Source organism: Pristiophorus japonicus, unplaced genomic scaffold, assembly GCF_044704955.1.
Source record: "Pristiophorus japonicus isolate sPriJap1 unplaced genomic scaffold, sPriJap1.hap1 HAP1_SCAFFOLD_425, whole genome shotgun sequence".
Classification (NCBI taxonomy): Eukaryota; Metazoa; Chordata; class Chondrichthyes; family Pristiophoridae; genus Pristiophorus; species Pristiophorus japonicus.
In genome coordinates, this window is record NW_027254146.1 from 131184 (window position 1) to 158044 (window position 26861).

The window sequence follows — 26861 nt, forward strand, 5'->3', positions numbered from 1 at the left end:
TTAAACCTATTAATTTCTATCTGCGCTATTAATTCATCTATTTTCTTGCGAATACTTCATGCGCTCAGATATAGTGCCTTTAGCTTTGGCTTTTTTCTATTTTTCCTTAGTCAGTAATGCCCTATTACCTTTGTTACTCTCTCTATCCCTTCCTCACCCACTCTGCTTATTTTTACCCAAAACTCTGCTCTAGAGCCTTGACATGTCTCTTGTTGCTTTTTCTCTCTATCTAAACCGTGCTGTACTTTCCTGGATCTCGCCACCCAGCCTTCAATAGTTTAAAGCCCTGTTTACTGCCCTAGTTATTCGATTCGCCAGGACACTGGTTCCTGCCCAGCTCAAGTGGAACCCATGGCAAGGGAACAGCTCCCTCTTTGCCCAGTGCTGGTGCCAGTGCCTGTAAAGAAAAACCCCTGCCTCCCACACCACTCTTTGAGCCATGCATTTACTGTTCTAATCTGCTTATCCCTGTAACAATTGGTGTGGGGCTCAGGTAACAATCCAGAGATTATTACCTTTGAGGTTCAGCTTTTTCATTTGAATCCCAATACCTCCATCTCTTTCAGCAGAACCTCATTCCTAGTACTACCTAGGTCATTGGTTCCTACATGGTCCACAACAACTGGAACCTCCCCTTTCCATTCCATGTTCTGCCTCTGATCTGCCCCAGGGAGGGGGCAGTGTGTGATGTCCCTGTGAGATGCAGTATTTTCAGTGTGTGACCCCGAGCTGCTTCAGGCTGGGGACAGTGTGTGATGTCCCTGTGGGATGCAGTATTTTCAGTGTCTGACCCTGAGCTGCCCCAGGGAGGGGGCACTGAGTGATGTTCCTGTGGGGTGCAGTATTTTCAGTGTCTGACCCTGAGCTGCCCCAGGGAGGGGGCACTGAGTGATGTCCCTGTGGGGTGCAGTATTTTTAGTGCCTGACCCTGAGCTGCCCTTATTCCTCCTGCTCTAGGGGGCAGTCACGCTCCTCTCAGTTGGAGTTAATAGGAGGGACCGCATCATCTACTGGATACCGGCGGTATTTCAAGGCACATCACGTCCGGCTCCCTCCCAGAGAAATCCAAAATCAACCTGCAGATTCAATTCATTTTATTATCAATTGTTAACAACATTTAGCTCCATTTGATGCAGCTTTCAGTATTTGAAGAATCCCTTTAAAGAGTTATGTATGGATGTAAACACAAATTAGAATTATTTTTATCTGAACCTTTTCCCGTTGATTAATTGGTCAAATATCCAGAATATTAAACTCCAGTCCAGTTAGAGGGGGAAATCACTATCAGCAGAAAGAAACCCCAACTGTCAGAATGGACACGATTCAGTCTGGGGTAACAGCAGAATCCAAACCCTGCAGTCACTTGTGAACTCGCTGATGTCTTACCAGGTTGGATGACCGAACGTATCCCTTCCCACACATGGAGCAGGTGAACGGCCTTTCCCCAGTGTGAACTCGCTGGTGTATCAGCAGCTGGGATGACTCAGTGAATCCCTTCCCACACTCAGAGCAGGTGAACGGCTTCTCCCTAGTGTGAACTCGCTGGTGTGTCAGCAGATGGGATGACCGAGCGAATCCCTCCCCACACACGGAGCAGGTGACCGGCCTTTTCCCAGAGTGAACTCGCTGGTGAGTTAGAAGATTGGATGAACAAGTGAATTCCTCCCCACATTCAGAGCAGGTGAACAGCCTGTTCCCAGTGTGAACTCGCTGGCGAGTTAGAAGGTTGGAATAACAAGTGAATCCCTCCCCACACACGGTGCAAGTGTACGGCCTCTCCCCGGTGTGAATTCGCTGGTGTCCCATCAGGTGGCTTGACTGAGTGAATCGATCCCCACACACGGAGCAGATGAACAGCCTCTTCGCAGTGTGACTGCGCCGATGTTTTTCCAGCTCTGATGGGTAATTAAATCTCTTCCCACAGTCCCCACATTCCCACAGTTTCTCCATGGTGCGGGTGTCCATGTGTCTCTGCAGGTTGGATGATCAGTTGAAGCCTCGTCCACACACAACACGTGTACAGTTTCTCCCCGCTGTGAATGGTGTGATGTTTTTTCAGGCTGTGTAACTGGTTAAAACTCTTTCAACAGGCATTGCACTGGAACACTCTCACTCAGGTGTGTGTGTGTCTCGGTGCTTTTCCACTCACAGTGATGTTTGAAATCTTTTCCCACAGACAGAACAGGCAAACATTTCTCCTTCCACAGTCAAAGGCCGATGACATTCAGGTCCGGAGGAATCGTGTTATTCTGTCAGATCTTGACGTGCTGTTTGGTTTGATTTTCCCATCTGCAAATCCTGCCCTTCTTATACCCTGCAAAAGGAGTTTACAAAAATCATGACTGCAAGTACCAGACACAAACTCAGAACAGACAATTCTAGATTCCATGGAACATTCTTTCCTCTCTCGTTCCTCCAAAGCTGTAAATCCCTGTCCCATACACTGTCTGTCCTCCCTGTCCTGAAATTCAAACACATCGCACGTCTGAAACAACATGTCCTCCGCTCCCAGTTTTCACCATCTACTTTGTCTAGGTTCAGTTCTACACTCACTGGTTCCCCTAACTTCCCCTGAAGGTACGGACTCTGGCTGGGTTTAGTTCTACACTCACTGGTTCCCCTCTCCTCCCTTGAAGGTGCTGACTCTGGCTGGGTTCAGTAGGACCCTGTAGCCACGCCCACACTTTGTTGCTCTGCAAAGATGGCCATCCATGCACTCTACGCCTCGATGAATCGTGATGGTGACGCACAAACCTGCAGCTTTCCTTTTGTTAATAATAATTTTTATTTATTTAGCAGCTTTAATATAGTACAATGTCCCAAGGCGCTTCACAACAGTGTCACAAGACCAGTTCGCCTAACATCTGTTGCAGGACATTTGGAAAAGCATAATTCAGTCAAGCAGAGTCAGCATGGTTTTGCTCCTGCTACGGCTCCAGTTTCCGGATACACTCTTATGTTTATAGATTCTGTCCCTTCCCGTCACGCTTTGGTTCTCGTTTCCCTCAAGGCTAGCCTGCTCTATTGCCTTCACCTTGTCCTTTAAGCTTTTAGGTTTCTGCTCACCTGAACCCTGCCCCCGCCGTGCCCTGCCCCCACCCCCTCCCCCCGACTGATTAGTTAAAGCTCTCTCTGCAGCCTCAGTTATTCGGTTCGCCAGGACCCTAGCTCCAGTACATTCCAAGTGGAGTCCGTCCCGAATATAATATGGGAAAATGTGAGGTTGTCAACTTTGGCAGAAAAAATAAAAAAGCAAATTATTATTTAAATGGAGAAAAATTGCAAAGTGCTGCAGTGTAGAGGGACCTGGGGGTACTTGTGCATGAAACACAAAAAGTTAGTATGCAGGTACAGCAAGTAATCAGGAAGGCAAATGGAATGTTGACCTTTATTGCAAGGGGGTTGAAGTATAAAAGCAGAGAAGTCCTGCTACAACTGTACAGGGTATTGGTGAGGTCACACCTAGAGTATTGCATACAGTTTTAACCTCTGTATTTAAGGAAGGATATACTTGCATTGGAGGCAGTTCAGAGCAGGTTCACTAGGTTGATTCCGGAGATGAGGGGGTTGATTATGAAGATAGGTTGAGTAGGTTGGGCCTATACTCATTGGAATTCAGAAGAATGAGAGGCGGTCTTATTGAAACATAAAAGATAATGAGGGGGCTCGACAAGGTAGATGCAATGAGGATATTTCCACTCATAGGGGGAAACTAGAACTAGGGGATGTAGTTTCAGAATAAGGGGTCACCCATTTAAAACTGAGATGAGAGAAATTTATTCTCTCAGGTGGTTGTAAATCTGTGGAATTCTCTGTCCCAGAGAGCAGTGGCGGCTGGGCCATTAAATATACTTAAGGTGAAAATAGACAGACTTTTGAGCGTTAAGGGAATAAAGGATTATGGGGAGTGGACAGGGAAGTGGAGGTGAGTCCATGATCGGACCAGCCACGTTCTTACTAAATGGCAGAGCAGGCTCGAGGGGCCAAATGGAGTGCTCCTATTTCTTATGTTCTCATTACACAGTACCAGATCTAAGATAGCCTGCTCCCTGGTTGGTTCCGCAAAGTACTGTTCAAGGAAATTATCCCGGATACACACTATGAATTCTTCCTCAAGGCTACCTTGGCCAATTTGATTTGTTCAAACAATATGAAGATTAAAATTGCCCATGATTATTCCTGTTCCTTTTTTACAAGCCTCCATTATTTCTTAATTTATACTCCATCCAATAGTGTAGCTACTGTTAGGGGGCCTATAGACTACGCCCACCAGTGAGTGTAGTATTTATTCTGTATCTGTTAGTCTCCGGTTAGCGAGTGTGGCTTTTCCTTTATACCTGTAAGTTTATGGTCTGGAAGAGAGGTTTTCACTCTGTACCTGTCAATTACTGGTAAGTGAGTGTGGGTTTCATTCTGTATCTTTCATTCTCTGGTATATGAGTGTGAATTTTACTCTGTATGTAACAGTTTTTGGTGTGTGTGTGTGGATTTCACTCTACTCGTCAGTCTCTGGTATGTTAGTTTGCGATTCCTCTATTCCAGTCAGTTTCTGTTATGTGAATGCGAGCTGTATTCTGTACCCATCGGTTTCTGAAATGTGAGTGTGCATTTTACTCTGTTCATGTCTGTTTCTACTCTGTGATTGTGGGTTTTCCTCCGGCACTTTCAATTTTTGGTATTTGAGTGTTGATTTTCTTTGTGAGTGCGGTTTTACTCTTTATTTGTCAGTGTTTGATATGTGAGTGTGGGTTGTGATCTGTATCCGTCAGTTGCTGGTGTGTGTGTGTGGCTTTCACTCTCTACCTTTTAGTCTCTGGTATGTGTGGATTGTATCTGTAAATTTCAATCTCTGGTAGGTGAGTGTGGGTTTTACACTCGGTCAGTTTCAGGTAATGTGGGCTTTTGTCTGTATCTGTCTGTTTCTGGTATTTGAGTGGGGCTTCATTCTGCAACTTTCAGTTTCTCTGATGTGAATGTGGGTTTTAGCGCTGTACCTGTCAGTTTCAGGAATGGGAGTGTGGGGTTTTTCACTGTACCTGTCAGCTTGTGTTACATGAGTAAGTGTTCAATCAGTGCAATAACTCCCAGTTTCTGGTAAGGGAGTGCATATTTAAGTCTGTATCTATCACTCTCGAGGATGTGTGTGTGAGTTTTATTCTTTATCTGTCAGTCTCTGAGATTTGAGTGTGGTTTTTCTCTGTATCTGTCATTTTCTGGTATATGTATTTGGGTATTATCTGTATGTATCAATCTCGGTAACATGATTGTGTATTTTTGTCTATCTTTTACTCTCTGGGATGTGAGTGCAGGTTTTATTCTTGATCTGTCACTCACTTTTTTGTGTGTGTGGATTTTACTCTACAGTGGTCATTCTCTGGGATGAGAGTGTGATCTTCACTCTATCTATTAGTCTTTGGTGTGAGTATGGGGTTTACTCTGTATCCATCAGTCTATGGTATCTGAGTGTGGGTATTATTCTGTGAATGTCAGTCTATGGTATGTGTATGTGGGTTTTCCTCCTGTCAGTTTCTGTTATGCAAACGTGTGTTTTATTCAAGTGTGTGAATGTGGATTTCACTCTGTACCTGTCAGTCTCTTGTGTGTGAGTGTGGCACTTTTTAGCTGTACCTGTCTGTTTCTGTTATGAGTGGGATTATGTTCTATATGTCACAGTTTCTGTTATGACATTCTACTTGTCTGTCACTGGTATGTTAATGTGTGTATGTTTTCTGTACCCGTCAGTTGCTATTATATGAATGTTGATTTCATTCTGTGCCTTTAAGTGTCTGGTACAGCTGTGGTATTGTGGGTTTGACATTGAATCAGTCAGTCACTTTCAGGTGAGTGTTGATTTTGCTCTGTCACTCTCTGATATGTGTTTTATTCTGTATCTGTCCGTCTCTGAGAAGTGAGTGTGGGTTTCATTCTGTATCTATCGGTTTCTGATATTTGAGTAAGGGTTTTAATCAGTACCTGTAAGATTCTGTTACAGGAGTGTGGTTTTTAGTCTGTATTTGTCAGTCTCTGGAATGTGAGTGTGGGTATTACTCTGTATCTATCAGTCTCTGGAATGTGAGTGTGGGTATTACTCTATCTATCAGTCTCTGGAATGCAAAAGTGTTTTTTTTCTGTACCTGTCAGTTTCTGGTGCGTGACTGTGGAGTTCACTCTCTAACTATCTGTCTCTGGTATGTGAGTGTGTGTATTTGTCTGTAGCTGTAAGTGCCTGGTACGGGAGTGTGGGTTTCACTGTCAGTCAGTCAGTCAATCTCAGGTACTGGAAATGATTGAATGACAGATTGTGATTTTTTTTCAATGTGTCTGAGTGTATGAATCATTGTTTCTCTCAGTCTCTGGTACTGTTTGAGAGTGAGGGATTGATTATGTATCTGTTAGACTGGTGATGTGTGAGAGTGAGGGATTGATTATGTATCTGTTAGACTGGTGATGTGTGAGAGTGTGGGACTGATTATGTATCTGTTAGACTGGTGATGTGTGAGAGTGTGGGATTGATTATGTATCTGTTAGACTGGTGGTGTGTGAGAGTGTGGGACTGATTATGTATCTGTTAGACTGGTGATGTGTGACTGTGGGATTGATTATGTATCTGTTAGACTGGTGGTGTGTGAGAGTGTGGGATTGATTATGTAATTGACAGTATCTTGTACTGAGCTATTCTTGCTCTGTGTGAGTGTTGGATTTGGTTCCGTCTCACCTGCTGTAGGCGGATGATAGTTTGCGATTATCGATGACTGTCTCAGGAGGAGGTTTGATTCAGTCCATTACCTCAGTTTCTCTGCTCTTGTATGTTAGCTGTTGGGTTTGAGAGTCATTGTACAGACACGAGTGTGAATTGACACTGTCAGTGTCTATCTGTTCGTGTGTGTGAGTAAGGGAGTGAAATTGGATCTGCCTTTCAATGAGATATGATTGGACTTTGAAACAACACATTATTGTACTGCTCCAAGTGACTGTGGGATTCATAATATAATTCTGGAAATTTGGATCACTGTGGGACTGACAGCTTCTGCTACCTATGACAATATGATTGAGGTCAGTTCTGTGTCTCTGCGCTCTGAGTGATAATGTACTTACTGTGTGTGAGAAGGAGCTGCCTGCACTGTTCCTTGTGTTCCGGGTTGAGGAAAGATCAAATTTATTCTGGCTTGGTGAAGTATTTTGCTCTGAGAATAATAATAGGAAAACACTATTAGTTATGATATGGACAGCCAATGGAGAGTTATAAAAATAAAGTTATAATTCATGTGTTTGTGTTTAATAAAGTAAAGTATCTGGAGAGAGGAATCTGCGATACAAATAGTGTCCTTGTCTGATCTCACTGCAGTACAGCGACACTCAGATTCACCACACCAGGTGTATAGGACGGTTCTAAAGTAAGTTATCAGCATCCAGACACAACCCAAACCCAGCACTGGTCCATGAATGGGATCACCCGATTGGCACAGTTCAGGTTGATATCTCCTGCTTCCATGGGACTACCTGTAAAATTCTGAATTTCTTCCTGGAATATAACCACAGGTACCTGGGCTATACAACAATTGTTCTCAGTCTACTGAAACAGAGTTAACAGCCTGTATCATTAACAGAATGTCACAGTTACCAAATGCTGATGTATCTGAGGGGGCGACAATGTATCGCTCGATCACCAGCAACATGGTTCTGAAGAATTCAACGCACCGAAACAAAATAACCCATTTTTGAAATGTCTCCCATCACAGTCCTCTTCTGGTGCCTGCAATAGATGCACTTTGTGACACTCCTCACATCCTCACTCTCAGACTGTGTTTCCACTGTTCAATGTCCAAGAACAACAGACACTGTGAGATTGGAACTGAATCAGGAACATTCACTACTGATTTGGGGAAAGAAAGCAGCACTGATTTGAAAGAGCGAGGTGATTTACTTTCTCTGTTACCTTACACCGTACACACACAGCCCGAGAATGGGCTCTCCCTTCCCCCACTCACTCCATGTTCCAGAACTAGTTCCTACTCCACTCTGCCTCTTACAGACAGCCCCCGACTGCCGCTGAACTTACCCCGACTCAAAGCCCGTCTGCGGACACAGCCCCAATGTGATGAGCTGCTGTAAGGAGGCTGCTGTTTGCTCCCTTGCTCGGGCCCGGGATATCTCCGCTCCCTGATGTGTTCAACGATCATCAGCCCAGCACAGAGGAAACAGCAGCCACCGACAGAGCTGGAGGAGGGGAGCTCGCATGGGCCCTTCCTGTCAGTTTAAACACTGTGTGTGGAGGGGAGGAGCAGCATGCATTTAGTGCATGCTCAGACCATCTTTTTGTCACAAATTAAATTAGCAAAAATGGGATTGTTTCACAAGTTGCTTTTATCACGAATTAAATGGGCCACATTGAAAAAACGATTGTGTGAGCCTGATACTGGAGAAAGGGTGCCTAAACTGTTCTACTCGTTCCATCAGTCTCTGGTTTGTGTGTGTGTGTGTTTCCCTGTCAGTTTCCAATTGGCGAGTATGGGTTTTACTTGCATATTATTGCTCAGATACGTGGGTGTGGGTTTCATACAGTACCTGTCAGTTTCTGCTTTGTGAATGTGGGATTTATTCTGTACCTGTCAAGTTTTGATGTGAGTGTAGGTTTTATTCTGTATCTGTCAGTTTCTGGTATCTAAGCGAATCTTTATCTGTACCTGTCAGTTTCTGTTATGTGAGTGTGTACTTTAACCTATATCATCAGCTTCTGGTATGTGAGTGGATATTGACCAGTATGTCAGTTTTTCGGATTGGAGTATGGATTTTATTCAGTACCTGTCAGATTCCGGTATGAGAGTATGAGGTTGAATCGGTACCTGTCAGTTTTTGATATGTGACTGTAATTTTAATCTGTACCAGTCACTTTCTGGTATCTCAGTGTGGATTAATTCTGTACCTGTCAGTTTCTGGAATCTGGGTGTTGATTGTATTCTGTACCTGTCAGTTTCTGCTTTGTGAATGTGGGTTTTATTCTGTACTTGTCAGTTTCTGCTGTGTGAGTGTAGGAATTAATATGTACCTGTCAGTTTCTGGGATGTGATTGTGTTTTTTTTTCTGTACCGTCAGTTTGTGGTAGATGTGTGGGGTGTCAGTTTCTGATATCTGAGTGTGGATTTTTAACCTTTATATGTCAGTTTGTGCAATGTGAATGTGGGATTCATTCTGCATCTCTCATTCTGGGGTAAGCGAGTGTGTGTTTCCTCTGTACCTGTTAGTTTCTGGTATGAGAGAGTGGGTTTTATTCTATATTTGTGAAATTTACAGATCAGAGATGACTCTAACAGAAAATAGTTTTGCACATTATATTGGACGAATGCGATTCAGAAATATTTGAGTAGAGACGAGCTATTAGTACATTATATAAACCATATCTGTCAGTGGTACAGTGAGTGTGGGATTCATACTGTATCTGACAGTCAGTGGTACAGTGAGTGAGTGTGGGATTCACTCTGTATCTGTCATAAATGCAAGTGTTTGTTGTTGCTGTAGAAATTAAGATTTTCAGTTACTTACGTGGTTAACATTTACACAGAAGAAAATGTCAGAAGCAGCCTCGTGGATAACTGTCGGGAAAGTGCTGTTACTGGTGAGATCACGATTTGCTTGATGCAAACTTGGCTAATAACCCTAGAGGTGATGGAAAAGAAAGCAACATTTTGGGACGTTTGAGCGAGATGATAAAACATAATCAGCGCAAGGAGCGATGATCAGAGAGCTGGCAGGCAAGAAGCATTGAGCTCCTGTTTACTGCCCGATGCTATTTCAAAAACAATGGGGAAGAACAGTCCCTGGATCTGGGAACTTGAGGAGGCCTTTCAGCACATGGAACCTGTTAGAGGAACAGAACTCCCTCCCTAACAGCACTGTGGGAGTACCATCATCACACGGACTGCAGCCGTTGATGAAGGTGGTTCACCACCATCTTCTCCAGGGCAATTAGGGATGGGCAATAAATGCTGGCCTTGCCAGCAACACCGACATCCAGTGAACAAATTAAAAAAAGGCAAATCATTCCTTCGAGCCTGTTACATACAGAACAGGAGGAAGCCATTCAGTTCCTCGAGTCTGTTACATTTGGAACAGGGGGAGGCCATTTAGTCCCTCGAGCGTGTTACACTGGAACTGGAGGAGGTCCATTCAGTCCCTGGATCCTATTACATAGGAACAGTCGGCCATTCTGCCCCTCGACTCTGTTACATTAGGAACTGGAGTGGGCCATTCAGCCCTGGAGTCTGCTTTACAGGAATAAATGGACATCATTCAGCCCCTTAAACCTGTTACAAATGAATAGGATGCCCTTCAGACCCTTGTATTTGTTGCATAGAAACAGGAGGTGAGCATTCAGCACCTCAGCCTTGCGAAAAGGAATTAGTGGTGGCAATGCATCGACTGGATACTGTTACACATGAATAGAGGAGGCCATTCATCATCTGGAGCCTTTTACTTTCGAACAGGAGGAGGCCATTCAGCCACCTCGAGTCTTTCACATCGGAACAGGAGTAGGCCATTCAGACCCTCAAGCATGTTATGTTGGAACTGGAGGAGGCTATTCACCCCCCCGAGAATGTTATAGGAACTGGAGAGGGCCATTCTGCTCCTTGAGCCTGTTACATTAGGAACTGGAGAGGGCCATTCAGCCATTGGAGTTGGAAAGCAATCGGAGGAAGCAATTCTGCCCCTCAGGTCTGTTACATTAGGAATAGGACAAGGGCATTCATCCCCTTGGGACTGTTTCATGGGAACAGGAGAAGGGCATTCAGCCCTTCGAGCTTGTTACATTGGAACTGGAGGAGGCCATTCAGCCCCTGGAGTCTGTGACACAGGAATAGAAGTGGCTATTCAGACCCTGGAACCTGTTACATAAGAACTAAAGGAGGCTATTCTATTCCATTCCATTCTAGCCTGATACATAGGTACAGGGGAAGGTCATTCTGCCCCGAGAGCTTGTTACATATGAATAGGAGCAAGCCTTTAAGAACTTCGTGTTTATTACATTAAGAACACGAGAAGGTTACTCAGTATCTCCAGTCTGTTACACTAACAACAGAAGGTGGCCATCAGCCCCCTCAGGCCTGTTACACAGGAATAGGAGGAAGCCATTCAGCACCACAAACATATTTATTTCGGATAACCTGTCTGTGTATCCGCACACTGATTGGTACCGTACCTACTGTGTGAGAAGGAGCTGGTTGCACTGTTCCTTATGTCTCAGGTGGTGGAAACCTCACATTTGTTCCGGTTCCTTCAATTCCTTGCCTGTAGGAAGAAAAGGAATATCTGATCATTCAAGAATAGGAGAGGTAGAAAAGACTAAAGTGATGAATGTAATCGTTCAATTAATATTCATTATTAACATTCACAAAGGGAAGCCAGCGATACAAACAGTGTCAGTGTCTGACTCCACTGCAGTACTGCAGCACTCAGCTTCCGCACACCAAGTGTGTTGGGCAGATTTACAGCAATTTACTGACATCCAGACACAACCCAACCCCTGCCGCGCTTCAGGAATGGGACGACCCAATGGAGCACGGACTTTTACACAGCTCAGATTGCTACTCCCCTCTCCCAGGGCACTAACCGTTCAACCAAAAACAAAGAGCCGCTGTTTAAAACGTGTCCTTCACATTTCTCACCCAGTGCCTGCAACAGATGCTCCTTGTATAAATCCTCAGTGTCCGGCTCTGCTTCCACTGCCCAATGATCATCACAGGCGGTCCCTCGGAATCGAGGAAGACTTGCTTCCACTCCTGAAGTGAGTTCTTTGGTTGCTGAACAGTCCAATACGAGAGCCAGAGTCCCTGTCACAGATGGGGCAGATAGTCATTGAGGGAAGTGGAGTTTGGGGGGGGGGGGGGGTGGGGGGAACTCGTTGCCGCACGCTCTTTCCGCTGCCTGCGCTTGATTTCTGAATGCTCTCGGCGATGAGACTCGTGGTGCTCAGCGCCCTCCCGGATGCACTTCCACCACTTAGGGCAGTCTTGGGCCAGGGCCTCCCAAGTGTCAGTGGGGATGTCGCACTTTAACAGGGAGGCTTTGAGGGTGTCCTTGTAATGTCTCCGCTGCCCACCTTTGGTTCGATTGCCGTGAAGGAGTTCCGAGTAGAGCACTTGCTTTGGGAGTCTCGAACAACAAACATGGTGAGACTGGAACTAAAGCAGGAACGTTCACTACTGGTTTGGAGGGAGAAAAATGCAATGATTGTCAACAGCAGATCCTTCCCATTCTGTCTCCCTTTTCCGGGACACACGCTGTCCACACACAGCCCGAGAATGGCCTCTCCCTTCCTCCACTCACTCCACGCACTGAGACCAATTCTTGCTCCACTCTGCCTGTTACACACAGACCCCGACTCCCCCTGAACTTCCCCCGGACTCAGTGCCGATCTCGGAGCCCATCTGCGGACACGCTCCCAAAGGGAACATTAAGACGGATTGCAAAAGTTTCTATAGATATGTAAAGAGAAAAAGGTTAGTAAAGACAAACGTAGGTCCCCTGCAGTCAGAATCAGGGGAAGTCATAACGGGGAACAAAGAAATGGCGGACCAATTGAACAAGTACTTTGGTTCGGTATTCACGAAGGAGGACACGAACAACCTTCCGGTTATAAAAGGGGTCGGGGGGTCTAGTAAGGAGGAGGAACTGAGGGAAATCCTTATTAGCCGGGAAATTGTGTTGGGGAAATTGATGGGATTGAAGGCCGATAAATCCCCAGGGCCTGATGGACTGCATCCCAGAGTACTTAAGAGGTGGCCTTGGAAATAGTGGATGCGTTGACAGTCATTTTCCAACATTCCATTGACTCTGGATCAGTTCCTATGGAGTGGAGGGTAGCCAATGTAACCCCACTTTTTAAAAAAGGAGGGAGAGAGAAAACAGGGAATTATAGACCGGTCAGCCTGACATCGGTAGTGGGTAAAATGATGGAATCAATTATTAAGGATGTCATAGCAGTGCATTTGGAAAGAGGTGACATGATAGGTCCAAGTCAGCATGGATTTGTGAAAGGGAAATCATGCTTGACAAATCTTCTGGAATTTTTTGAGGATGTTTCCAGTAGAGTGGATAAGGGAGAACCAGTTGATGTGGTATATTTGGACTTTCAGAAGGCGTTCGACAAGGTCCCACACAAGAGATTGATGTGCAAAGTTAGAGCACATGGGGGGGGTAGTGTACTGACATGGATTGAGAACTGGTTGTCAGACAGGAAGCAAAGAGTAGGAGTAAATGGGTACTTTTCAGAATGGCAGGCATTGACTAGTGGGGTACCTCAAGGTTCTGTGCTGGGGCCCCAGATGTTTACACTGTACATTAATGATTTAGATGAGGGGATTAAATGTAGTATCTCTAAATTTGCGGATGACACTAAGTTGGGTGGCAGTGTGAGCTGCGAGGAGGATGCTGTGAGGCTGCAGAGCGACTTGGATAGGTTAGGTGAGTGGGCAAATGCATGGCAGATGAAGTATAATGTGGATAAATGTGAGGTTATCCACTTTGGTGGTAAAAACAGAGAGACAGACTATTATCTGAATGGTGACAGATTAGGAAAAGGGGAGGTGCAAAGAGACCTGGGTGTCATGGTGCATCAGTCATTGAAGGTTGGCATGCAGGTGCAGCAGGCGGTTAAGAAAGCAAATGGCATGTTGGCCTTCATAGCAAGGGGATTTGAGTACAGGGGCAGGGAGGTGTTGCTACAGTTGTACAGGGCATTGGTGAGGCCACACCTGGAGTATTGTGTACAGTTTTGGTCTCCTAACCTGAGGAAGGACATTCTTGCTATTGAGGGAGTGCAGCGAAGGTTCACCAGACTGATTCCCAGGATGGCGGGACTGACCTATCAAGAAAGACTGGATCAACTGGGCTTGTATTCACTGGAGTTCAGAAAAATGAGAGGGGACCTCATAGAAATATTTAAAATTCTGACGGGGTTCGACAGGTTAGATGCAGGAAGAATGTTCCCAATGTTGGGGAAGGCCAGAACCAGAGGTCACAGTCTAAGGATAAGGGGTAAGCCATTTAGGACCGAGATGCGGAGGAACTTCTTCACCCAGAGAGTGGTGAACCTGTGGAATTCTCTACCACAGAAAGTTGTTGAGGCCAATTCACTAAATATATTCAAAAAGGAGTTAGATGAGGTCCTTACTACTGGGGGGATCAAGGGGTATGGCGAGAAAGCAGGAATGGGGTACTGAAGTTGAATGTTCAGCCATGAACTCATTGAATGGCGGTGCAGGCTAGAAGGGCCGAATGGCCTACTCCTGCACCTATTTTCTATGTTTCTATAGCGATGTGCTGCTGTAAGGAGGCTGCTGCTCGCTGCCTTACCCCGGGGCCGCGGTGTCTCCATTCCCGGCTGTTTAAACCATCTTCTTCCGCTCACTGAGTGAATGGTGCTCACAGGCAGGGCTGGGGGAGGGAAGGGCACATGTGCTCTTCTGCTCACTGGAAATCGACACGGTGGGCGGGGCTTAACCGCGCATGCGCAGTCTATAATCAGCAAAGTGAACTTTCCCAATTCACTTTAATCAGAGTATGAGCAAAGGAACTGGGCCTGGGGGGGAAAGGACAGAGAATGTTTAAAGTCCCTTTGAGATGCTCAATTTGGGATCATTCCATGCACATTGTATTTCTATTCATGAGCCTGTCCTCACAAAGCAATCCTGCAGAAACATCCGAGGGACGAGAGAGCAGGAGTGTTTTCTGGGACTGTGCAGGAGTTAATATCTGACAGAAACAGTCCCAGATTAATTTAATCAGAGTGAAACACTCGGTCACTGAGAGTAATACCGAACGGCCCTGAGCTGCAAGATTAGAGAGAGTACAACAGGCAAGCGAGGGTTAAATGTGGGACCTTGTTTCTCTCTCTCTCTGACACTGTCCCGCAGTGTGGGATTAATAATGTGTCTATCTGTAGTACAATATCAGTGAGAGACTTTAACTTCTGTCCCTCCAATGGGGACTTTCAGGATAAAAGCAGACTTCACAGGTCAGTCTGGAACTGATACTGTGCATGTTTCTGTGTCTCACCGTCCTGCCTCGATCTCTCCTGTCTCTCTCAGCTCCCTCTCTCAGTTGCTGTCCCCTTTTTCTTGTACTGTTTGTGAAGGCGGGATCCTGCTATTTCATGTGATGTGGACACACTTGAGTACAACACTAACACATAGAAACATAGAAAATAGGTGCAGGAGTAGGCCATTTGGCCCTTCGAGCCTGCACCGCCATTCAATGAGTTCATGAACATGCAACTTCAGTACCCCATTCCTGCTTTCTCGCCATACCCCTTGATCCCTCCAGTAGTAAGGACTACATCTAACTACTTTTTGAATATATTTAGTGAATTGGCCTCAACAACTTTCTGTGGTAGAGAATTCCACAGGTTCACCACTCTCTGGGTGAAGAAGTTTCTCCTCATCTCGGTCCTAAATGGCTTACCCTTATCCTTAGACTGTGACCCCTGGTTCTGGACTTGCCCAACATTGGGAACATTCTTCCTGCATCTCACCTGTCTAAACCCGTCAGAATTTTAAATGTTTCTATGAGATCCCCTCTCATTCTTCTGAACTCCAGTGAATACAAGCTCAGTTGATCCAGTCTTTCTTGATATGTCAGACACTGTTTCTCTCTCTGGTGCTATACATGACAGTGTGGCAATGTTACTGAGCTTAATATGGAGACACTGATGCCAAGTGTAAGACTGATAATGTGTGTGTCTCTCTCTCCCCACTGATGTTATACATGAATGTGTGATACTAGTATTGAGCCTAATATGCAGACACAGTTCGGGTGTTTAAGACTGATACTATGCCTGTCTCTCACCGCTCACTCCGATAGCCATCTCTGGGTGATGAGGACGGGATGGATAGATCACTGTTAAATGTCCCTCAGTTTAGGAGGACAGAGAGAGACAGACAGACAAAGCGAGGCTGGTGGGGTGGTGAACACAATTTATATTTTCATGTTAATCAAACATATTTGCATGTATGAAGGGGAAGTAATGTTTGACAAATTTGCTTTGTCAAATTCTTTGAGGATGTAACGAGAAGGGTGGATTAAGGGGAACCAGTGGATGTGATGTATTTGGACTTCCAGAAGGCATTTGACAACGTGCCACATAAAACATTACTGCACAAGATAAAAGTTCACAGGGTTGGGGTAATATATTAGCATGGATAGAGGCTTGGCTAACTAACAGAAAACAGAGAGTCGGGATAAATGCTCTGGTTGGCAATCAGTAACCAGTGGCGTGCCGCAGGGATCAGTGCTGGGACCCCAACTATTTACAATCTATATTAACTTGGAAGAAAGGACCAAGTGTAACGTAGCCAAGTTTGCTGATGATTCAAAGATGGGAGGAAAAGCAATGTGTGAGGAAGACACAAAAAATCTGCAAAAGGACATAGACAGGCTAAGTGAGTGGGCAAAAATTTGGCAGATGGAGTATAATGTTGGAAATTGTGAAGTCATGCACTTTGTCAGAAGAAAAATCAAAGAGCAAGTTATTTTATAAATGGAGAAAAATTGCAAAGTGCTGCAGTACAGCAAGACCTGGGGGTACTTGTGCATGAAATACAAAAGTAATCAGGAAGGCCAATGGAATCTTGGCCTTTATTGCAAAGGGGATGGAGTATAAAAGCAGGGAAGTCTTGCTACAGTTATACAGGGTATCGGTGAGGCCACACCTGGAATACTGCGTACAGTTTTGGTTTCCTTATTTATGAAAGGATATACTTGCTTTGGAGGCTGTTCAGAGAAGGTTCGCGAGGTTGATTCCAGAGATGAGGGGGTTGACTTATGAGGAAATGATGAGTAGGTTGAGCCTCGACTCACTGGAATTCAGAAGATTGAGAGGTGATCTTATCGAAACGTGTAAGATTATGAGGGGGCTTGACAAGAAGGATGCAGCGAGAATGTTTCCACTGATGGGGGAGACTAGAACTAGGGGGCATAATCTTAGAATAAGGGGCCACCCATTTAAAACTGAGATGAGGAGAAATTTCTTCTCTCAGACGGTTGTAAATCTGTGGAATTCGCTGCCTCAGACAACTGTGAAAGCTGGGACATTGAATAAATTTAAAAAAGAGATAGACAGTTTCTTAACCGAGAATGGAATAGGGGGTTATGGGGAGCGGGCAGGGAAGTGGACTTCAGTCCATCATCGTATTAAACGGCAGAGCAGGCTCGAGGGGCCCTATGGCCATACTTTTGCTCCTATTTCTTATGTTCTTATGTAAATTTGAGGTCATTCAAAACTCGGCAGCCCATGTCCTAACTTGCACCAAGTCCTGATCACCCATCACCCCTGTGCTCGCTGACCTACATTGGCTCCCAGTTAAGCAACGCCTCGATTTCAAAATTCTCATGCTTGTTTACAAATCCCTCCATGGCCTTGCCCCTCCCTATCTCTGTAATCTCTTTCAGCCTCACAATACCACGTGATGTCTGCGTTCCTCAAAATTGGCCCTCTTAAGCATTCCTGATTAGAACTGTTCAACATCGGTGGCCGTGCCTTCAGCTGCCTGGGCCCGAAGCTCTGGACTCCCTCCCTAAGGACATTTCTTTCCCCCTTTAAGATGCCCCTTAAAGCTACTCTTTGACTAGCTTTGGTCATCTGTTGTAATTTCTTATGTGGCTCGGTGTCAAATTTATTTGCTTTGTCTTATAACACTGAAGTGCCTTGGGACATTTTACTACGTTAAAAGCGGTATATAAATAAAGTTGTTGCTGAAAGCAATGGGAGCTCATACAACCGGAGCTCCCATTATTATCAATGATGTTCATTGGTGGTTCAGGCCCACGTGATCCCAGGATACGAATACATACCTGGAAGACATGGTCCTGTACACTGCACTATGAAACTCGGACTCCGACCACAATCCTATGTTCCTCTGAGACCACCAGGCAATTTTTTTTAAAATTCATGTCGGATGTGTTCACCCAAAAGAAGCTTACAACCACAATTTTCCACCCAAAGTATTGGTTTAATTTCTCTGCCATTTCCTTATTCCCCATTATAATTTCTCAGCCTGTAGGGGACCCACATTTACTTTTGCTAATTTTTCCTTCTTAACATACCTACAGAAGCTTTTACAGTCTGTTTTTGTGTCTCTCGCTAGTTTACTCTCATTTTCTATTTTCCCTTTCTTGGTCCTCCTTTGCCGAATTCTAAAATGGTCCCAATCCCCAGGCTTACTGCTCTTTTTGGCAACATTATAAGCTTCTTCCTTCGATCTAAAACTATCTTTAACTTCACTTATTAGCTACAGTTGGACCACCTTTCCTGTGGGGGTTTTGTGCCTTAAAAGGAATGTAATTATTGTAAATTATGTATTAATTCTTTACAGCGAGCCATTGCTTATCTATCTTGATACCTTTTAATGTAATTTCCGAATGTATCTTAGCCAACTCACCCCTCATACCTAAAAAGTTTGCTTTGTTTAAATTTAAGACCCCAGTTTCGGATTTAACAAAATCACTTTCAAACTTAATGTAACATTCTATCAGATTATGGTTATTCTTCCGTTGCCAGCACGTCCCATGTACAAATAAACAAAATAAACAAGACTCACTGTTAAAAGTTGTTGTTAATCACAAGTCACTTTTTACAAATCACTCCAGGGCCTCGCCCCTCCCGATCTCTGGAATCTGTTGCAGCCCACAAGATGTCTGCACTCCTCAAATTCTGTCCTTTTGACCATCCCCGATTATAATCGCTCCACCATCGGTGTCCGGCCCTTCAGCTGCCTGGGCCCCGAGCTCTGGAACTCCCTCCCTAAACCTCTCCGCCTCTTTCCTACTTTCAGACCCTCCTTAAAACCTACCTGTTTGACCCAGCTTTTGGTCACCTGCCGCAATTTCTGCTTTTGTGGCTCGGTGTCAAATGTATGTGTTGTGTCCTGTAACACTGCTGTGAAGCGCCGTGGGACGTTTTACTACGTTAAAGACGCTCTATAAAGAAAAGTTATTATTAATACTGCAGGAATGAGGGATTGAGTGAGCTTGGAGTCCGGCGCCGGCCCATTGGGAGTGGTGCCGCCCCTCAGCATTGACGTCACAGGCAATGTGGGCAGGGCTGTGACGTTTCCTGGTAACGGTTGAACATCGCAATTTTTGAACTCAGGAACCACGTGACCCCCCAAACTGCCCAGCGCGCCTTCATCACAGTGGGCGGGGCTCTGCGGCGCTGCCGGCTCCTATTGGTAGGAGTGGCTGGCAATCTGCTTCACGCAACCAATAGACGACCGGGAATTCTCTGAAGGTCATTAATTTATGCAGGAACACGCACTGTGGCGGCAGTACGCATGCTCGGTGCCGCCCTCCCCACCCCCAGTCTCCGGATGCCGGACAGTTTACTGTAACCAGCGGTGAGACAATGTGGGGAACTGGGGGCCGCAGGGAACCGGACTGATGGTGGGCGGCCGGGGCCGGGGCAGAGCGCTCGGCCGGCGGGCGGGGAGGGTGCGGTGAGTCTGTGAAGGAAAACACCGAACTGAACACACAGCCCCGGAGCTCAGGGTTTGGGGACATGCGGGAGATAGACTGAAACTTCCAGTGAGCTCAGACAGTGTGTAACCCGGGGGCCCAGTGAGATCAGACAGTGTGTAACCCGGGGGCCCAGTGAGATCAGACAGTGTGTAACCCGGGGCCCAGTGAGATCAGACAGTGTGTAACCCGGGGGCCCAGTGAGCTCAGACAGTGTGTAACCCGGGGGCCCAGTGAGATCAGACAGTGTGTAACCCGGGGCCCAGTGAAATCAGACAGTGTGTAACCCGGGGGCCCAGTGAGATCAGACAGTGTGTAACCCGGGGGCCCAGTGAGCTCAGACAGTGTGTAACCCGGGGGCCCAGTGAGCTCAGACAGTGTGTAACCCAGGGAGAATTCCGGTGATTTTCTGTAAGTCCAGACGGGCGGGACAGGAATCTTGAGGAATAGAATAAAATCAAACAGAAATACTGGACATATACTTTTCTGAAACATTGGAAAAACACTTTATACTACATTCCACTTCACAACATTAATATTCTTCTAATTTTCTGCCCTGCCATAATTAGATCTCCCGGTGAATGGCGGAGTGATTGAGAAAGTTCCACAGCTGGAAGGAAACAGGGATTGTGGACCGAGGAACAACAGCAGGTGAACCAGCACAGGATTGTGAGAGCACCAACCAGGGAGCCCTTTCCGATTGAAAGCGCTTCAATAGATCGACTAGGGAGAAATGTAAGAGAAAGTGCCATTTACTCAGATACACACCGGTCCTGTAGACAGTACACACAGGTTACAAGGTAAGGCAGGAAATGAGACTGGGAGAGTCTGATCACCGAGCATAATTATCCAGCATGAGGCCGTGCAATGGGATGTGAAGTGAGATCACTTTCTGTCTCTAAACACACAGTCACAGTGAATCTTGTGTGTGTTTTAGAGTGAAGGGCTTTGATCTCAGAGGTGACTCCAGTTTGAGGCAGAGACCAGCAGATGGACCCGTCTCTACATTCGGTGGGGCTGAACTCACACCATCAGATCTCAATGTTCAAATAATTCCCATCTGGTGAGAAAGCCAATGGAAAGGTTGAACTGGAAGCATCATAGTCAATTCATTGATCACAATGCACAGACCAATCTGAAATACCGGTACGGCCTATCACTGACAGAATCAATTGTTCATTCATGAACATTTGGAATTAACAGAAAATATATTGATAACTACTACTATTGAAGCATTGATCACTTGAGGTATGTAGTATTTGAATAAACTGAAACACAGATATGGAGAGTTGCAATTTATTGATTGGCGTCGTACTTGACCCTGAGATGAGCTTCCGAACCCATATTCCCTCAATCACCAAGTACGTTTACTTCCAGCTCCATAACATCGCCGGTCTCTGCCCCTTCCTCAGCTCATCTGCTCAAACCCTCATCCATGCCTCTGTTATCACGACATTGGACTATTCCAATGCTCTCCTGATCGGCCTCACACCTCGCAAGCTTACGCTTATCAAAAACACTCCTGCCCATATCCTTACTCAAAAACACAAGAAGTAGCAGCAGACGTAGGCAATAGGACCCCTCCCGTCTGCTCCGCCATTCAGTAAGATCTCTGTTCGATAGAGAATTTCAAAGATTCACAACTGTAAGTGAAGAAATATCTCATCTCAGTCTGAAATGGCCGATCTCTTATCCCAATACTAGGACCCCTAGCTCGAGACTATCCAGCCCGTGTCAATTCTATGTTTCAATGATATCACCTTCCATTCTTCTAAACTCCAGAGAATATAGGCCTATTCGAATCAATCTGTCCTCAGTCCTCTCATCCCAACTTATACCAATTTCCATTCACCCATCACCCCTGTGCTCGCTGAACTACATTGGCTCCTGCTCCATCGATTTCAAAATGCGCATCCTTGTTTTGAAATCCGTCCAGGACCTTACCCCTCCCTATTGCTGTAACCTCCTCCAGCCCTACAACCCTCAGAGATCTTTGCATTCCTCCAATTCTGGCCTCTTGAGCAGCCCCAATTTTTATCCCTCCAACATTGGTGGCCATACCTTCAGCTGCCGAGGCTATAACCTCTGGAATTCCCTCCCGAAACCTCTCTACCTTAAAAAAGCTCCTTAATACCTACCCTTTTGAACAAGCTTTTAATCCTGTGGTAGTATTTCCTTACGTGACTGGATATTAAATTTTGTTTGCTAACGGTCCTGTGAAGTGCCTTGGGACATTTTACTACGTTTAAGGCACGATATAAATGCAATTTGTTGCTGATAACTGAAGATATTTATAATTGTAATATAACAAAACTACAGGCATGGGGAATTGCAATAGATTAATAACTGCAGAGGAAGAGGATTGTTTTGTATTGCTAACAGTGTGAATTATTTTAACGTGAGGTGGCCCTTGCACATTAGCTACCACGCGGACTTGGCAAAGCAAGGTCTTGGTCCAATGGCAAGGGGATCCAAGACGACTGGACACCAGGCTCTGCTGCATGTTTCCTCTGGCACTGACACTCACTGGGGTACAGTTTCCTCTGGCACTGACTCACTGGGGTACAGTTTCCTCTGGCACTGACTCTCACTGGGGTACAGTTTCCTCTGGCACTGACTCTCACTGGGGTACAGTTTCCTCTGGCACTGACTCTCACTGGGGTACAGTTTCCTCTGGCACTGACTCTCACTGGGATACAGTTTCCTCTGACACAGATTTACTGTGTATCTAATTCGTGCTGTCCCTGCCCTGGGAGTGCTTGATGGGACAGTATAAAGGGAGCTTCGCTCTTTACCGAACCCATGCTGTACTTGTCCTGGGATTGTTTGTTGGGACAGTGTAGAGGGAGCTTTGCTCTGTATCTAACCCGTGCTCTGCCTGCCCTGTGAGCTTTGATGGGTCGCTGTAAGAGAAACTTTCCTCTGAATCTAACCTGTACTCTACCTGCCCAAGTTGTATCTGATGGGACAGGATAGAGAGAGGTTTACTCTGCATCTCATCATCATCATTGGCAGTCCCTTGAAACCTAGAAAATAGATGCAGGAGTAGGCCATTCGGCCCTTCGAGCCTGTACCACCATTCAATATAATTATGGCTGATCATGCAACTTCAGTACCCCATTCCTGCTTTCTCTCCATACTCCTTGATCCCTTTAGCTAAAAGGGTCACATCTAACTTCCTTTTGAATATATCTAACGGACTGGCCTCAACAACGTTTTGTGGTGGAGAATTCCACAGGTTCACAATTCTCTGAGTGAAGAAGTTTCTCCTCATCTCGGTCCTAAATGGCTTACCCCTTATCCTTAGGCTGTGACCCCTAGTTCTAGACTTCCCCAACATCGGGAACATTCTTCCTGCATCTAACCTGTCCAATCCCATCAGAATGTTATATTTTTCTGTGAGATCCCCTCTCACTCTTCTAAATTCCAGTGAATATAAGCCGAGTCGATTCAGTCTTTCTTCATATGTCAGTCCTGCCATCCCGGGAATCAGTCTGGTGAACCTTCGCTGCACTCCCTCAATAGCAAGAATGTCCTTCCTCAGATTTGGAGACCAAAACTGTACACAATATTCAAGGTGTTGCCTCACCAAGGCCCTGTACAACTGCAGTAAGACCTCCCTGCTCCTATACTCAAATACTCTCGTTATGAAGGCCAACATGCCATTTACCTTCTTCACCGCATGCTGTACCTGCATGCCAACTTTCAATGACTGATGTACCATGACACCCAGGTCTGGTTGCAAATCCCCTTTTTCTAATCTGTCACGTAGAAACATAGAAAATAGGTGCAGGAGTAGGCCATTCGGCCCTTCTAGCCTGCACCGCCATTCAATGAGTTCATGGCTGAACATTCAACTTCAGTACCCCATTCCTGCTTTCTCGCCATACCCCTTGATCCCCCTAGCAGTAAGGACCTCATCTAACTCCTTTTTGAATATATTTAGTGAATTGGCCTCAACAACTTTCTGTGGTAGAGAATTCCACAGGTTCACCACTCTCTGGGTGAAGAAGTTCCTCCGCATCTCGGTCCTAAATGGCTTACCCCTTATCCTTAGACTGTGACCCCTGGTTCTGGACTTCCCCAACATTGGGAACATTCTTCCTGCATCTAACCTGTCTAACCCCGTCAGAATTTTATATGTTTCTATGAGGTCCCCTCTCATTCTTCTGAACTCCAGTGAATACAAGCCCAGTTGATCCAGTCTTTCTTGATAGGTCAGTCCCGCCATCCCGGGAATCAGTCTGGTGAACCTTCGCTGCACTCCCTCAATAGCAAGAATGTCCTTCCTCAGGTTAGGAGACCAAAACTGTACACAATACTCCAGGTGTGGCCTCACCAATGCCCTGTACAACTGTAGCAACACCTCCCTGCCCCTGTACTCAAATCCCCTTGCTATGAAGGCCAACATGCCATTTGCCTTCTTAACCGCCTGCTGCACCTGCATGCCAACCTTCAATGACTGATGTACCATGACACCCAGGTCTCTTTGCACCTCCCCTTTTCCTAATCTGTCACCATTCAGATAATAGTCTGTCTCTCTGTTTTTACCACCAAAGTGGATAACCTCACATTTATCCACATTATACTTCATCTGCCATGCATTTGCCCACTCACCTAACCTATCCAAGTCGCTCTGCAGCCTCACAGCATCCTCCTCGCAGCTCACACTGCCACCCAACTTAGTGTCATCCGCAAACTTGGAGATACTACACTCAATCCCCTCATCTAAATCATTAATGTACAGTGTAAACAGCTGGGGCCCCAGCACAGAACCCTGCGGTACCCCACTAGTCACTGCCTGCCATTCTGAAAAGTACCCATTTACTCCTACTCTTTGCTTCCTGTCTGACAACCAGTTCTCAATCCATGTCAGTACACTACCCCCAATCCCATGTGCTCTAACTTTGCACATCAATCTCTTGTGTGGGACCTTGTTGAACGCCTTCTGAAAGTCAAAATATACCACATCAACTGGTTCTCCCTTATCCACTCTACTGGAAACATCCTCAAAAAATTCCAGAAGATTTGTCAAGCATGATTTCCCTTTCACAAATCCATGCTGACTTGGACCTATCATGTCACCTCTTTCCAAATGCACTGCTATGACATCCTTAATAATTGATTCCATCATTTTACCCACTACCGATGTCAGGCTGACCGGTCTATAATTCCCTGTTTTCTCTCTCCCTCCTTTTTTAAAAAGTGGGGTTACATTGGCTACCCTCCACTCCATAGGAACTGATCCAGAGTCAATGGAATGTTGGAAAATGACTGTCAACGCATCCACTATTTCCAAGGCCACCTCCTTAAGTACTCTGGGATGCAGTCCATCAGGCCCTGGGGATTTATCGGCCTTCAATCCCATCAATTTCCCCAACACAATTTCCCGGCTAATAAGGATTTCCCTCAGTTCCTCCTCCTTACTAGACCCCCCGACCCCTTTTATAACCGGAAGGTTGTTCGTGTCCTCCTTCGTGAATACCGAACCAAAGTACTTGTTCAATTGGTCCGCCATTTCTTTGTTCCCCGTTATGACTTCCCCTGATTCTGACTGCAGGGGACCTACGTTTGTCTTTACTAACCTTTTTCTCTTTACATATCTATAGAAACTTTTGCAATCCGTCTTAATGTTCCCTGCAAGCTTCTTCTCATACTCCATTTTCCCTGCCCTAATCAAACCCTTTGTCCTCCTCTGCTGAGTTCTAAATTTCTCCCAGTCCCCAGGTTCGCTGCTATTTCTGGCCAATTTGTATGCCACTTCCTTGGCTTTAATACTATCCCTGATTTCCCTTGATAGCCACGGTTGAGCCACCTTCCCTTTTTTATTTCTATGCCAGACAGGAATGTACAATTGTTGTAGTTCATCCATGCGGTCTCTAAATGTCTGCCATTGCCCATCCACAGTCAACCCCTTAAGTATCATTCGCCAATCCATCTCAGCCAATTCACGCCTCATACCTTCAAAGTTAGCCTTCTTTAAGTTCTGGACCATTCAGATAATATTCTGCCTTCCTGTTTTTGCCACCAAAGTGGATAACCTCACATTTATCTACATTATACTGCATCTGCCATGCATTTACCCACTCACCTAACCTGTCCAAGTCACCCTGCAGCCTCTTAGCATCCTCCTCACAGCTCACACTGCCACCCAGATTAGTATCATCTGCAAACCAGGATGACTTGCTTCCACGCCAAAAAAGGATGAGTTCACAGGTGTTTCAATGAAGGACCTAATATTCCAGGTCCTGAACTACATCCTGAAGGTTGGAAGATGCCTGTGCGTGGCTTTTTTTAACATGTGGTGGCCGTTGCACGCCAGCCACCACATGGGAAACTCAGTATCTAATCTGTGCTGTGCCTGCCCTGGCATTGTTTGATGGGACAGTGTAGATGGAGGTTTACTCTGTATCTAATCCGTGCTGTACCTACCTTGGGAGTGTTTGACGGGACAGTGTAAATTGGGCTTTACTCTGTATCCAATCCGTGCTATACCTGTCCTGCGAGTGTTTGATGGGACAGTGTAGAGGGAGCTTTACTCTGTATCTAACCCGTGCTGTACCTGCCCTGAGAGTGTTTGATGGGACAATGTAGAGGGAGCTTTGCTGTATATCTAACCAGTACTGCAACTGCACTGTGTGTGTTTGCTGGAACAGTGCAGTGGGAGCTTTGCTCTGTATCTAACCCGTGCTGTACCTGCACTGGGAGTGTTTGATGGATAATGTAGAGCGAGGTTTACTGTGTATCTAACCTGTGCTAACCTAGCAAGTTGTGAGGAGGACGCAAAAAATTTACAAACGAATATAGATATGCTAAGTGAGTGGGCAAAGCTTTGGCAGATGGAGTATAATGTGGGAAAATGTCAGGGTATCCACGTTAGTAGGAGTAATAAAAAGGCAAATTATTATTTCAATGGTGAGAGATTACAAAATGCGGTGGTACAGAGGAATCTGGGAGTCCTTGTACATGAAACACAAACATTCAGCATGCAGTTACTGCAATTAATTAGGAAGGCAAATGGAATGTGGGCCTTTATTGCAAGGGGGATATAAAAGTAGGGAAGTCCTGCTGCAAATGTACATGGCGTTGGTAAGACCAACCTGGAGTACTATGTACAGTTTTGGTCTCCTTATTTCAGGAAGGATGTACTTGCACTGGAGGAAGTTCAGAGCAGGTTCACGAGGTTGATTGCTGAGATGAAGGGGTTGTCATAATGAGAAAGGTTGAGCAGGTTGGGCCTGTACTCATTGGAGTTTAGAAGACGTAGAGGTGATCTTTTTGAAACGTATAAGATTGTGAGGGGGCTTGACAGGGTAGATACAGAGAGGATGTTTCCCCACGTGGGGGAATCTAACGCT

The 26861-nt window shown here is 45.6% G+C and overlaps 2 protein-coding genes across 14 annotated transcripts in view; one reads left to right on the forward strand and one right to left on the reverse strand.

Moving 5' to 3' along the window:
* Positions 1-1138: 1138 nt before the first annotated feature.
* LOC139251233 (zinc finger protein 664-like) lies at positions 1139-19050 on the reverse strand. Of its 9 annotated transcripts, none has more exons than XM_070873200.1 (6): positions 18843-19050; positions 11661-12470; positions 11195-11283; positions 9541-9654; positions 7096-7184; positions 1139-2314 (listed from the first exon to the last, which is right to left on the reverse strand). In XM_070873200.1, the coding sequence occupies exon 6, from the start codon at positions 1963-1965 to the stop codon at positions 1360-1362; it is 606 nt and encodes a 201-aa protein (XP_070729301.1). In that variant the 5' UTR covers positions 1966-2314; positions 7096-7184; positions 9541-9654; positions 11195-11283; positions 11661-12470; positions 18843-19050; the 3' UTR covers positions 1139-1359. The 9 variants fall into 9 exon arrangements, with proteins under 9 accessions (XP_070729301.1, XP_070729306.1, XP_070729299.1 ...); XM_070873205.1 differs by lacking the exon at positions 18843-19050 and adding an exon at positions 18591-18824 and having other exon boundaries at positions 11199-11283; XM_070873198.1 differs by lacking the exon at positions 18843-19050 and adding an exon at positions 18591-18823.
* Positions 19051-19314: 264 nt separating this feature from the next.
* The window catches only part of LOC139251231 (uncharacterized), a 46304-nt gene continuing 38757 nt past the window's right edge, over positions 19315-26861 (forward strand). For 2 of the 5 annotated variants that reach the window (XR_011591382.1, XM_070873195.1), the window contains exons 1-2: positions 19315-19385; positions 20073-20154. The gene's annotated coding sequence lies outside the window, so the exon portion shown is untranslated. The other 3 variants (XM_070873194.1, XM_070873193.1, XM_070873196.1) reach the window with 3 other exon arrangements.

Excerpts from the sequence above, each read along its gene's own strand:
- LOC139251233 (XM_070873200.1), bottom strand. The coding sequence starts at position 1,965 with ATGGACACCCGCACCATGGAGAAACTGTGGGAATGTGGGGACTGTGGG.